The 12,557-nt window shown below is 38.0% G+C and overlaps 1 protein-coding gene across 2 annotated transcripts in view; it reads left to right on the top strand.

Moving 5' to 3' along the window:
* The window catches only part of ECPAS (Ecm29 proteasome adaptor and scaffold), a 79,214-nt gene that overhangs the window by 43,203 nt on the left and 23,454 nt on the right, over positions 1-12,557 (top strand). For both annotated transcript variants that reach the window (XM_025041521.1, XM_006906098.3), the window contains exons 20-27: positions 37-171; positions 924-1,086; positions 1,517-1,689; positions 2,852-2,953; positions 5,858-5,981; positions 10,794-10,939; positions 11,370-11,424; positions 12,107-12,221. In XM_025041521.1, coding sequence (XP_024897289.1) covers positions 37-171; positions 924-1,086; positions 1,517-1,689; positions 2,852-2,953; positions 5,858-5,981; positions 10,794-10,939; positions 11,370-11,424; positions 12,107-12,221 — 1,013 coding nt within the window. The remainder of the gene's footprint in view (positions 1-36; positions 172-923; positions 1,087-1,516; positions 1,690-2,851; positions 2,954-5,857; positions 5,982-10,793; positions 10,940-11,369; positions 11,425-12,106; positions 12,222-12,557) is intronic.

The following is a 12,557-nucleotide window of genomic DNA, read 5'->3' as shown; positions in this document are numbered from 1 at the left end:
ATATCATGTATATATTTCTTTTTCTGCACCGCTCAGAGTCTGATGAATAGTAGTAAAGAAGAGATGCGTGAACTGGCAGCATTGTTTTATTCTGTGGTGGTCTCTACAGTGTCGGGAAGTGAGTTGAAGTCAATGATAGAACAGCTTATAAAGACTACAAAAGATAACCATGTATGTTACCAGTTTGGTCTTCATTCTTTATTTGTGGGAGATAGTAGAATTTTACAAAAGCATCTAATACATTTTTAGTTTTTGTGTTCTCATTCGTAAAATAAACTTTTATAATTGTAAAGATTAAATGAGATAGATAATATATTGATTGAATTGGTTCAGCAAATTTGTGTGCCTTGAGTCCGATAGGCACTGTTTTAGGTGTTGAGAATGCAGCAGAGAGTAAGTACGTGAGACTCCTTGCTACTACCTGGTGCTCAGAAATGTTCCTTTTTTCTTTCCCATCCACTGTCACCTGTTATTGTGCCTGTCCTAGCAGAAAACACTGTCAAAACCATGTGCTTTTACATATTTTATGGCCTACCTTTCGTTCGGAGGTATTTTAGCAGTTAGGATTTGTTTATTGGGTTTGGTTGGCAACAGGGAGAATTTATGCTTGAAGATTATGATGGTATAGTTACATGGGTGCTATAATAGGAGCATGCAAGAAAGTTATCTCACCCAGAGTTGGAGAGGGAGAGGGATTAGGGAATCTAAATCTCGAAGTGAATCAGGACTACGTATAACTTTTTGGAATTATCTGTGTTAAAAATTCAGTTTCTCTTATTCCTTAAGCCTGATTCGTTAGCATCCATTGGAATGATCACTTTATTCTTTGGCCTTACGTTTTGTTGGAGGGACACAGTTATTTCAATGCATTCTTGCACATGTGAGAGAGAGACAGACATATGTTCTTTTGTTGTTATACTCAGAGCCCAGAGATACAGCATGGATCTTTGCTTGCATTGGGATTCACAGTAGGAAGATATCTGGCTAAAAAGAAAATGAGAATGGCAGAGCAACGAGACCTGGAAACCGATGCTGACTTCCTGCCTGAACAAGAGGAAGTCATTCAGAATGCCACAGAAACAATAGGTGATTAATGTGCCAGTGCTGGCTTGGATGCTACAATTTTTGAATTAGGTTACAATTTAATATAGCATTTGGATCTCTTTTTACAGCAATGAACTTTAAAGTCACAAGCCTTTTCACAAACCTTATTTGATGCTAAATAGTTTTTAATAACAATAAAAGTGCTCTTTTTCTACATGTTTTTTCTACATGTTTCTATATGACATGATTGTGTTATGGAAAAACTTTAAACATTTAAAAAAAGGACACTACTCTTTGTCCTGTTTCCATAGTTTTTATTACTGAGCAAACATTAACACATTATCAACTAGAAGATACTGTAGACTTTGATTTTGTTTTGCTGTCTTTTACAAATCCTGTGGACATTGCTGGTTGCTTTGGCTCACAAAGATAATAGTATTTTATTCTTAGTTTTGTCCAAATATGCTTACAGGGTCATTTTTGGACAGCACATCTCCTCTCCTGGCAGTTGCTGCCTGTACAGCCCTGGGTGAAATTGGCAGAAATGGCCCTCTCCCAATCCCCAGTGAGGGGTCTGGCTTCACCAAATTACATCTTGTGGAAAGCTTACTAAATAGAATACCCTCCAGTAAGGAAACAAATAAGGCAAGTCTCTATTTTTTTCCATTCTGATATTATTTCTATTTATATATGTGTGTGTGTATGTGTATATATACATATATATGTGCAAAAACACATTTGTAAAGAGGTAGATGGCATTGCAGCTGGAGGAAGGACTTAATGCAAAAAGGAATGGTAAAGAGGAAAGTCTAGGTGACCGTTTAATTTTGAGTTAGGGATGATTTGTGCATAACCTTTGCGCACCATTTGATCTAGTTACTCCAATTTAGGCTCGTAACTATTAAGATTTGGGTAAAGTGTTAAATGCATCAGGTAATAAAGTGTTAGATAATAAAGTGCTAGATAATAAAGTGTTAAATATTGTTATAATTTCAGACCAAATCTAAATCTTAACCTCCTCCAGCAAGTTTGGTTTTAAGAAATCTGGGCATTAGTAAACAGTGTGAGTAATCTGAAAGGGAAAGGATACTTATAGTTTTTTAGTTTTAGATACAAATTTTATAGACTTTAAAACATTTTCTTTGTGGTCAGAACACCTTAGTATTGAAATATGAAATGATTTAATGAGCAGAATAGTTATTTTACTACAGGTTTAGTAAACATGTAATCTTATTCTTGGTCTTGCTACTGTTTGAAACTTTCTGAGATCATACAGTACAGTTTTTATTAGTTATTAGTTAATCATTGCCAACCACTGTTGAGCGCTTATAATGTGCCAGGTTTATGCTAAATGCTTCACGTATAATTGAATCCTCCAAAAGGTCTAGTGAAGTAGATATAATTGTCATCTGTGTTTTCCAGATGAAGAAATTGTGTCACAGAGAGGTGAGGTAACTTGCCTATGGATACATACTTGTAAAGGCTACTAAAATGATCAGGCTGTGTCATTTGATCTTAGGTCCTGCGGGCCCAAAACCTACATTTTTAAGTGATGTAGTTTGAAGGATAATAAACCTAATTAAAGGCTTTCTTCTTTTTTCTTTTGCAACTGTGGACTCAGTTTTATGTCTTTGTCGCTCCATTGTCTTACAGACATGATTCTGTAAAGTTAGATACTTAAAAACAAACCAAAAACCTGTGCACTGCTGCATTAGTTAGATTGCCCCTTCCTGCTGTCTCGTTGTGGAAATGTTCTGGAGTACAGCTGTTATAAACTCTGTTTAAGAAAAAAACTCTCTTCTTCCAGATGAAAGAACGAGCAATCCAAACATTGGGATATTTTCCAGTTGGAGATGGAGATTTTCCTCACCAGAAACTACTCTTGCAAGGTCTGATGGATTCTGTGGAGGTATTTATTATTGCTATCTGATTGTTAATCATTCAAACAAAAGTCGGACTATAGCATGCTGTGAGATTTTAAATTCACCTTTCATTTATTTATTCACCAAGTACTTATTGCATGCCAGCCTTGGGCTCATCACTGTGGCAGGCATGGCATTGACTAATCATGTAGGAAAGTCTTTATGTCATAATTTTTGAGTAAAGCACAGTGCACTGTGGGTAGAAGGGAAAACCTACTCAGTCAGCTAGATATGGGGAATAGGTGCGGGTGTTCCAGTTGCTCTTGTGCCTGATGACTTAGCTTCTGTCCTGTTGATAAATGCCTGGTATAGTGGAGAAGACTTGCCATTTGACAGCTGCTGCCCAGTATGATAATTATCTTAGCACAGCGTGATCTAGCCCCTGATCCAGCCTTGATTCTTGTCGCTCACTTACATTTTTGATGCCAGCCTCTCCATCCTCCTTTGCCCCGAGCTTTTGAAAGACCCATACTTCCTTCTTTCTCAGGTTGTTGCTTGTCCCCTGGAAAGCCTTCTTGACCCTTCAAACCAGTTATTTGTGCTGTCGTGACTCTCGGTGCTTTTTCTTTGCAGCATTTATCACCACTGCATTTGCAGCATTCAATCTAATTGCCCACTAGATTGAAGACAGAGTTGGTTTCATTCCCTACTGTAAAACCAGTGCCTAGCAGTGTGATTGTTAGTGGTAGGACTTCAGTAAGTATTGGCAGAGTAACTGAACCTGAAGAGACATTTATGTATAAGGCAGTAGACTCACAAAGGACGGCATGGGTGGTACTTCTGTCTGGGAGAATTGGTGCAGGTGTTTTGGAGGTGAGGTTGCTGCTGGGCCTTAAAGGATGGGGGTGAGGAGAGTTGGGGATGAGGACTCAGGCAGCTAAGTGATAGAGCAAGTATTAAATTTTAGGGCTCTGGATTCTTATTTCTGTATTTTTTTTCTTTTTTAAAAATTTATAATTATTTAAATTTTTATTATGGCGACATTGGGTAACAAGATCTAGTAAGTTTCAGGTGTACAATTTAACAGTAAGGCATATATATATAATGCGTATGTATATAATATAAATATATACACATATACATGTATACATATATGCATATATATATATGTATATATATACACACACATATAAATATGTACATTGCATTGTGTGTTCACCGCCCATAGTTAGATTTAATTCAGTATTTTAAGGAAATTTTTTGGTAGTGTATTAATTATACCCGTATCAGGTTCTCCGTGGATGTCACTGACGTTGTAATCACTTGGGGGAAAGCGTTATGATGTCTGCTTTTTTCACCTTTTTTCTTTTTTAAAATCTGTGAGAAAAGATGGATTTCTTCTAGTTTTGTTTAAATAAATGAAGGTTTGTCTGGATTCTTAACTTGCTATTGAAGCTATTAAGAGTTTATAAGTACAGAAATATATGAAAAGCTGGAAACATGATAGATTAAAGGATAAGAATGAAAAAAAAAGCATGAAACTCAGAGAAGCAAATATCTTCACAGTCAGCTGAGACAAAGTTCTGAAGTTTTGTTTTTTTATTTAACTTTTTATCATGGAAAATTTCAAATATACACAAAGTAGAGTGATTATCATGTAATGAATCCCCATGTGCCTATTTTTATTTCATCTATTGACTTCCTCTTATTTTGGAATATATAAAGCAGTCTAGATATAATATTATTCATAATTGGAGTTAGGGAGTTTTGTTTTTGTTTATAATGCCAATTTTACTGTTATTAACAATAGGAAACATGTAAAAAAAGGGCACATAAAATGAATCCCTAATATTGGATTCTCTTTGTTGAAATTCCTTTTTCTCAGCTTAGACCAGGGAAGTTGTGGGCCTGAAGCCCTTAAATCCTTTTCTCTCAGAAAAGGAAGCATGTGATACAGCATTTGACACTGTATCAAGACATTTGTTTGAGATTAGGAGCTGCTAAACTGTTGTCTGTCTGCTTTGTAGAGTTCTCTCAAAAGGTCATAATATTCCCATATCCCTCATGCTTTCTGTTTTTTATTCTCTTCTGTTCCCTTATTCTTAGATTTCTTAACAGTTTACAGTAAACAGAAAAATTCCAGAGGGAACTAAGACAGGTCCAATTCTGTATTGAGTCAGTGAATCATATTTGGGAAGTGTGTCAAAAATGTTAAACTTTTTAAAATTTGACAATATATCATATAGAATTTTTCTGACATGATTTTTGAAACAATTTCAAACTTACAGCACAATTGTAAGAATAATATAAAGAGTTCCTTTATACCCATTATTCAGAGTTACCGAATTTTAACATTTACCGTATTTGCTTTATCATTCCCTATTTTTTTCCTGAACCATTTGAGAATAACTTGTAGGTATCATGTAATATAAGATTGCAAAGAGGAGTTGGTATTACGTTATAATGGCTGCTACTTACTGTGCAGTTACTACAAATTAGGAATCCACTAGAAGCTTTCTGTACATTAATCTCATTAAATCATTACAGCCTGATGAGATGGTGATGGTATTATGCTCATATTATATGTGAAGAAGTTGAGACTCAGAGTTTAAGGATAGGCAGCTTGTGAGAGACAAAGCTAGAATTTGCATTGAGACCTGTGCGGCTTCAGAGTCCATGCCCTTCTCTTCAGAGGTTAAAAATCATTGTGTAGAGGTTTTCTATTGAAGGTGAGGAGTGCAACGTAAACTTGGAAAAGATGTTCAAGCCATTCTTACCTTCTTCATTCCTTCACCCTACCTCACTTTTAAACCATCCCATTAGCCAAAAGCAGTCCAGCTGAGTCAAAACAAAGCATACTGAGAAAAAAGATATTAAGCAGTCTTTCTGTAAAATGGATGTTTTGGGACAGTGCTGTCTCTGATTCATGGCTTTTGTTTCCTTCATTGCAGGCCAAGCAGATAGAACTTCAGTTCACTATCGGTGAAGCCATTACCAGTGCTGCGATAGGAACTAGTTCCGTGGCTGCCCGAGATGCCTGGCTAGTGACTGAAGAAGAATACACTCCTCTTGCTGGTACCAGATGTTTAGCTAATTGATTTATAATCATCAAGTGACCCTTTTCTTTCTATTCTCTTTATCACGTTTGAAGCAAAAGAAAAAGTTATACATTCCATTTTAACTTTTTCACATATTTATATCTGTCTTACCAATTTGGTTCAGTCAAGAAAAATAGTCAGTTAAAGGAGAGTGAACATGTAATAAATGAGAACTTTTTTCAAGTCTTTTGAAAGGCAACAGGGGAGTTAGTTGTGGGTTACCCTCAAATTTGTGCTCTTTTCATGATAATTGGTGTTATTTAGCCAGTTTCATAAGTCAAGGCATAACAGTTTCCAAATCACGTGTCCCCTAATTCTTTATGACACAAGGAAGCTTCATTGTCTTCTGCTCATGCTCCAGGTGCCATGGCTTTTAGTGACTACATAGTTGAGCATGCAGTTTCTGATTACATGTTAAAAATACTATGATTTCATATGTTTTGTGTCTTGTGAATACATTAATAATTATTTTACTTAGTGTTATAGTTAAATTTAACACTGCTGTGATTACCTGCTTCCTCGTTCACCTATTATTGCATTAGCTATCATAAAGAGATTTACAGGAAATAGAAAACACACTTTTCCTCACATTCTATTTAGGGGAGCTGCAGCTTGATGGAAGCCAGGTAGAGTCAGTTCTCTGAGGCTTCTGTTTGGAAGTATATGAAGCAAGGTAAGGAGAAATTTGTATAGAGGAAAGATACTCTAGGAAGGGAAGCGACTATTGTTAATAAGTAGGTAACCAAACTGGAAGTATCAACTCAGTTTGTACGTGAGAGATGATGTCGGGGACTTGACAGAAGTGAGAGCCCATTCACACTTGAGAGTGGATTTGCTATAAAAGGCATATTTCTGAGTCCATGGATTTCTACTTAGTGACCTAAGCAAATGAAGGTTAATAGCAAGGTACCTAGGCCAGTCTTCAAACTTCTGAACTTTCTCTGTGTTGTTTCAAACTGTAATTGGAAGCTTGGATCCTGCTGGGTTTTTTGCACGTCCAAGAGTCTCAATTAAATTGTCCATCAAGCGTCAGGGTTCTCCCGTCTTTATGTGTCTTTATGTGTTTAGGGAAAGGAAAACAAAATATTGTGGTGAAGTGGGTGATGATGAGTCTTTTACCTAAACTGTGATCATCCATGTTCTGTTTGTCATTCCCAACCGAGTGCTGCTCAGCTGTTTGGGCTTTTTTGTTGCAGTGTACTAATCTTGCCTTGAATAGAAGGGACAGCATTTGAGAAGCCAGTGAGGGCCCTAGGTCTTAGCCATCTTTGTATCTCAAGCATGAAACACAGTCCCTGGCACATTGTGGGAATCTAATAAGGGCTTGTTAATTTGGTAATTGTAGTTGCCCAGATAGAACTGCAGGCTGCTAAGATCGTGGTTACGAGAAAGTAAAAGAAGGGCTCTGATCTGACTGGGAACTAGATTAATGTGACTGGTGAGGAGCTGATGGCACCTAGTGCCTTTTTCTGCAGCCAGGATTCCCGTGTAGGTGGGATTGTCCACTAATAACGGCTCTACCTTCTTCAGGCCTTTTTCTGTCTTTGTGAGTCTAATTCTAGCTTTTTCTCTTTTTCTTAGGAATGTTACCATTCCTAATGTTACCATCCTAGAATGTTACCATTCTAGGGTTATCTCTCTTATCCATTTCATGCTTTCTGAAATCTTATTTTACTTGTCCTCCTCTGTTTTTAATTTAGTTACTGAGATGCGTTTTCACCCAGGCCTTCAGCATATGCCAACACTTTCTTGGGACATTTTTCACTTAGTTTGTACAAGACCGTTTCCCTAGATTTCCTCTTTTACCTCTGTTTGACTTCCTCTCCTTCACTGCTCGGTTTCCTCCACACTCCGCATTGGTGTTAGGAAACCCCAGATCCCCCATACCCATAGCTTACTCCAGTCTATGTCAGTGACCCCCAAAAGTATAGCTCTGTCTTAGAACCATTGTGTGTTCACTCCAGAGCTGTATTGCCAACAGTTTATTGGGCTTTTCACACAGAGGTCCCATTGGCACCAACATTTCTATATGTCTAAGTCTGAAATTATCTTCTTTTCCTCTTCTCACCCTCCGAAATAGTATGTCTTCTTTATTTCCTAAAATCGTTTCCCTCTTTATTCCCTGTCTCGATTAATGGTAATACCGTTTCTATCCAGTTTCCCCAACCCAGTGAAGGCAGAGAAGGGAAAAAATCCCAGGCTGAGGCTGGGGAGAAGATCAGAGTTAATGAAAACTGAAAGAAGAGGGGCCGGGGGTGGTGGGGAGCCAGGAAGGAGGAGTGAGAAGTGTCTGCAGCGGGGCTCAGGCTTTGGATGTGAAGGTGTGGTTTCTGAGGAGGAAGAAGGAGTAGTTAGTTTTCAAGGTAGTAGTTGTTTTATTTTCATTTTACAAATAATCAAAATGTGTTCTGTCTCACTTTCGCCATTTCAGATAGTGATAAATGTACAATTTTAGTGATTTCCTAAGACCTTTTTGGCAGCTGACTTCATTTTCTCTAGAAACAAAGTAGTCAATGTATGTATTTTTTATCATAGTCAGAGAGGGTTAAGTAGTAAATTAATTCAGTAAATATTTATTGAATGTGTAGTATGAGCCAGGTATAACTCTAGGTACTGGCCATGCAGGAATGATCAAAGCAGTTGAAAATTGTGCTCCCATGGAGTTTACATTGTAGTGGGAGAGTTGACAAGAAGCAAAATAAGGGAAAACGTGTAGCATGCTAAATAGTGATAAGTACAATGGAGAAAAGTAAAGCAGAGAAAGCAGGTAGATAAAATTTGGATGGTCATTCAGAGTGCATAGGGCGCCCGTTCTCAGGAAGGTGTCTTGAAAGTGAAGACTTGAAGCGGGTAAGGGAGTGAGCTGTATAGGTTTCTTGGGGAAGAGCATTCGCGGCAGAAGCAGTCGCAATTGCAGAGGCCCTGAAGCATGAATGTGTTTGAGTTCAGGGGGACTGGAACAGAGCGTGTGAGGAGACCATGAGTAAGAGGCAAGGTCAGAGAGGCAGTGGGAAGCCAGATCATGGGGGGGCCTTTGATAGGAAGCAGTTGCAGGATTATGAACTAAGGAGAACCATGATTGAACTTATATTTTAAAAGGGTCATTTTAGTGCTGTGTTGAAAGTCGACTGAACTGGGCAAGGGCAGAGCAAGAACAGGTAGGAGGCTACTACAGAATTCCAGGTGTGAAGCAATGGTGACTTCCACCAGGGTGGTAGCCTGGAAGTGGTGAGAAATGAATGCTTAAAGGTATTTGAAATATGCCAGTAGGATTCCCTGTTGGATTAGATATGAGGTGTCAGAGGAGTTACGGATGACTTTAGAGCTTTTGATAGGAGCAGCCAGAGGAATGGAGTTGTTACTTAAGATGGGGTGGCTCTGGGAGATAAACGTGTGTGGAGTAGGGGTGGGGAAGGTGCAGGGAAAACTGCTTCCCTGACTCTTTTTCCTCCATACCCCTCTGGGCAGTTTTGGAATGTCCTAGTTCACCCATAGGTGAGCTAGGCCCAGCACCCTACCCACTTTCTCCACTTTAATTTTCTCCATAGTCCTTACCACTGTTTAGCATGCTGCGTGTTTTCTCTTACACCTGGAAGTCAGTTGGATATAGGAGTATGGAATTTTGAGGAGTTCCAAGTTGGAAAATATTTGAGAGTATCATGTAAAGATAGTATTTAAATCCATGAACCTAGATGTGCTCGCCAAGGAAGTGTGTAGAGAAGAGGTCTAACAACTGAGCTCCGGGGTTCCCCAGAGTTTTGAGTTCTGGTAGTTGAGGAAAAGCAGAGAAGAATGTTGAAAAGGATCATTCCGAAGTAGGAGTGTCCTGGAAATGAAAGGAAGAAAGTCTATGAAGGGGTGTGTGGCACGGATGGGATAGGGATCAGCTGGGTCATACAATGCTGATGGATCAACTAAAATGAGAACTAATCATTGAATTTAGCAACAGAATTGGTGACTTGTATGAGTTATTTCTGTGGAGTGGAGAAGATAAAAGCCTGATTTAGAATGGGTTCAAGAAAAACTGAGAGGAGAGAAAAATGTAGACCATGAGTACAGACAACTAGATTGAAAGGTTTTAATGTAAAACAGTGGTTCTTGACTGGGAGGGGACGATTTCACCCCGCAGAGGACATTTGGTAATGTTTGGACCCTGGAGAGGGTGAGGTGACTGGTCTCCAGTGGGTAGAGGCCAGAGATGCTGCTAAATATCCCGCAGTGCACACGATGGCTCTCCACTGAAAACTCTCCCGCCAAAAATGTCAGCAGTGTTGAGGCTGAAGAACCCTGAAGTAATAAAGGAGAAAAATGTCACAGTCGCTGGAGGAGGAAAGTGAGGTCAAAAGTGGTTGGGTTCGTGTGTTAGTTTTTAGATAAAGGATGGGAAGGATATAGTAGAGAAAGAAAAATTGCTGAGACTAGAGACTGCAGGATAATTTAAAAAATAATGATGCAACTGTTTTAGAGAAGTTTGAGGGTCACAGCAATATGAAGAGGAAGGTACGGAAGTTTTCCATATAACCTCTGCCCCTCCACATGCATGTATGGCTTTTCGCAATTTGGGGTTAATTTTTCATTCTAGGGAACTAAAATAACCTGAGTACCTTTGAAAATTTGTTTAGCTTATGCTGAGTTTTGACATGAATGATTATTGATTCCTTCAGCAATTTACTTAAACATCTTAGTCATTTAGATTTTAATATAGGATTGAGTAAATGATTAAAATTAATTTTTTCAGGAAACTCTATTCAGTTATTTTAATTGCTTATCATTCTTTGCTTTTCCCTAGGAGCTAAAGTGAATGATATAGTACCCTGGGTGTTGGATGTGATTTTAAATAAACATATCATTAGCCCCAACCCACATGTGAGGCAAGCAGCCTGCATCTGGCTCCTCTCCCTTGTGAGGAAGCTAAGTACCCACAAAGAAGTGAAGGTAAGCTATATTATACATGCGATCAGCTCTACTGGAACCTGCTTGTGAAATACTAATAGTTTAAAGATGGTGGGTAGGAAAGCATATTAAAGTGAGGGCCAAAGTTGAGGTGAGGGCCATTTACCATTAATAGATATTTTGAAATAGGCTGTAGATGAAGGAATGGAGGATGGTAGCCCGATATATATTGGCGGGAAGATGATTCTAAACTTGAAGGTATATGGTTGGAAATGGTAAGGATGGGAGGCTCAGACTGCGTGCATTAGACTGCCTGTAAGTGGTCCAACTTTCAGGTAGTTTGGCCTTCTTCAGAGATGAGGGCGCTGCAGGGGTCCTAGATTTTATACATGTTGTGTACCCGAGAGCAAGATTCTTATTCTCCCAAAGAGGTAGAGTTTCAGTTTTCTAAATGCCTTTTTTCTTCTTTCAGTCTCATCTGAAAGAAATTCAGAGTGCATTTGTGTCTGTTTTGTCAGAAAATGATGGTAGGTTATTGGTAAATATTTAATTTCTAATATTATTAAACTTGTATTTAAAGTTTGTAAAATCTGGATTAATGAACATAAACGTATAGGAAACTCAGTTCTTCAATTAAATTAAATCACATTCATCAGTTTTGCATTTAAAAATGGAGCTGAGGCCTTCTTAAACCGAGTATTTCTACTAAATAGTGGCTTTCTTCTACTTCTGAATCCTCTTCCTTTTGTGTTCTAAGCCAAGAGGGAATGAATGTATGTGTTAGACATTTAAATAGTATCTTTGTTTTCTTAATTGTTTTAAACATATGGACGTGTGTTAACTTTTCATTAAAAAAATTAGATGTAGGTGTATTGAAATTCCATGAATCTGTTCTGCCTCTCACATGTATGATTTGCAGTCCATTGATCCTCTGCCACTGTGCGCTGCACACCGGGGCCCAGCAGGGTTGACTTGGTTTGTGAGGTGGATCTTCTGTGAATGTAATCCTCTTTCATAGGGACTTTTGGGGGCCATATCTACTGAAGTGATTTAGTACATTTTTAACAAAATAGGCAGATTGATTCTGTTTTTATAAATTTACTTTGATAAAATTTTGGGTTAGTGTTACAGGTTTTTAAAATTTTCAACTTGATGGCCGGTAGACAAATTTTTTTAAAAGTAATATTACTTTATCTGACTTTTGTGTAGAACTTAGCCAAGACGTTGCTTCAAAAGGCCTTGGGTTGGTATATGAACTGGGCAATGAACAAGATCAACAGGAATTAGTTTCTACACTTGTAGAGACACTGATGACTGGCAAAAGGTACAGTGAACTTGAAAATTTCAGATTTGAACACGTAGGGCAAGTTTTGTACATATTGAGAATATGCAGTGGAAGAAGAAAAATTCAGTTTTTCATTTTTCTGTTTATTAAGTCTTTTCTGAATTGCAGGTTAATGACTGTTAATGCTCTGGATATCAGTCTAATTATCCAGTGTGTACTATTTAGAAAGCAAACTAAACTACTATTTAGAAACATGTCACTGGGTTAAGCTTTGGATGATCTCAGGATAGTTAAAGCATTGTATTACAAAAATACCATAGTGACTTTTGGTTAAGTGAAAGTGAAGACATGGAGAGGAAGTTTGCATATCATTCA

This window comes from Pteropus alecto, unplaced genomic scaffold (genome assembly GCF_000325575.1).
Source record: "Pteropus alecto unplaced genomic scaffold, ASM32557v1 scaffold111, whole genome shotgun sequence".
NCBI classification, from domain to species: Eukaryota; Metazoa; Chordata; class Mammalia; order Chiroptera; family Pteropodidae; genus Pteropus; species Pteropus alecto.
Note: the sequence above shows the minus strand (reverse complement) of the source record. Positions and strands in the feature narration are given on the sequence as shown.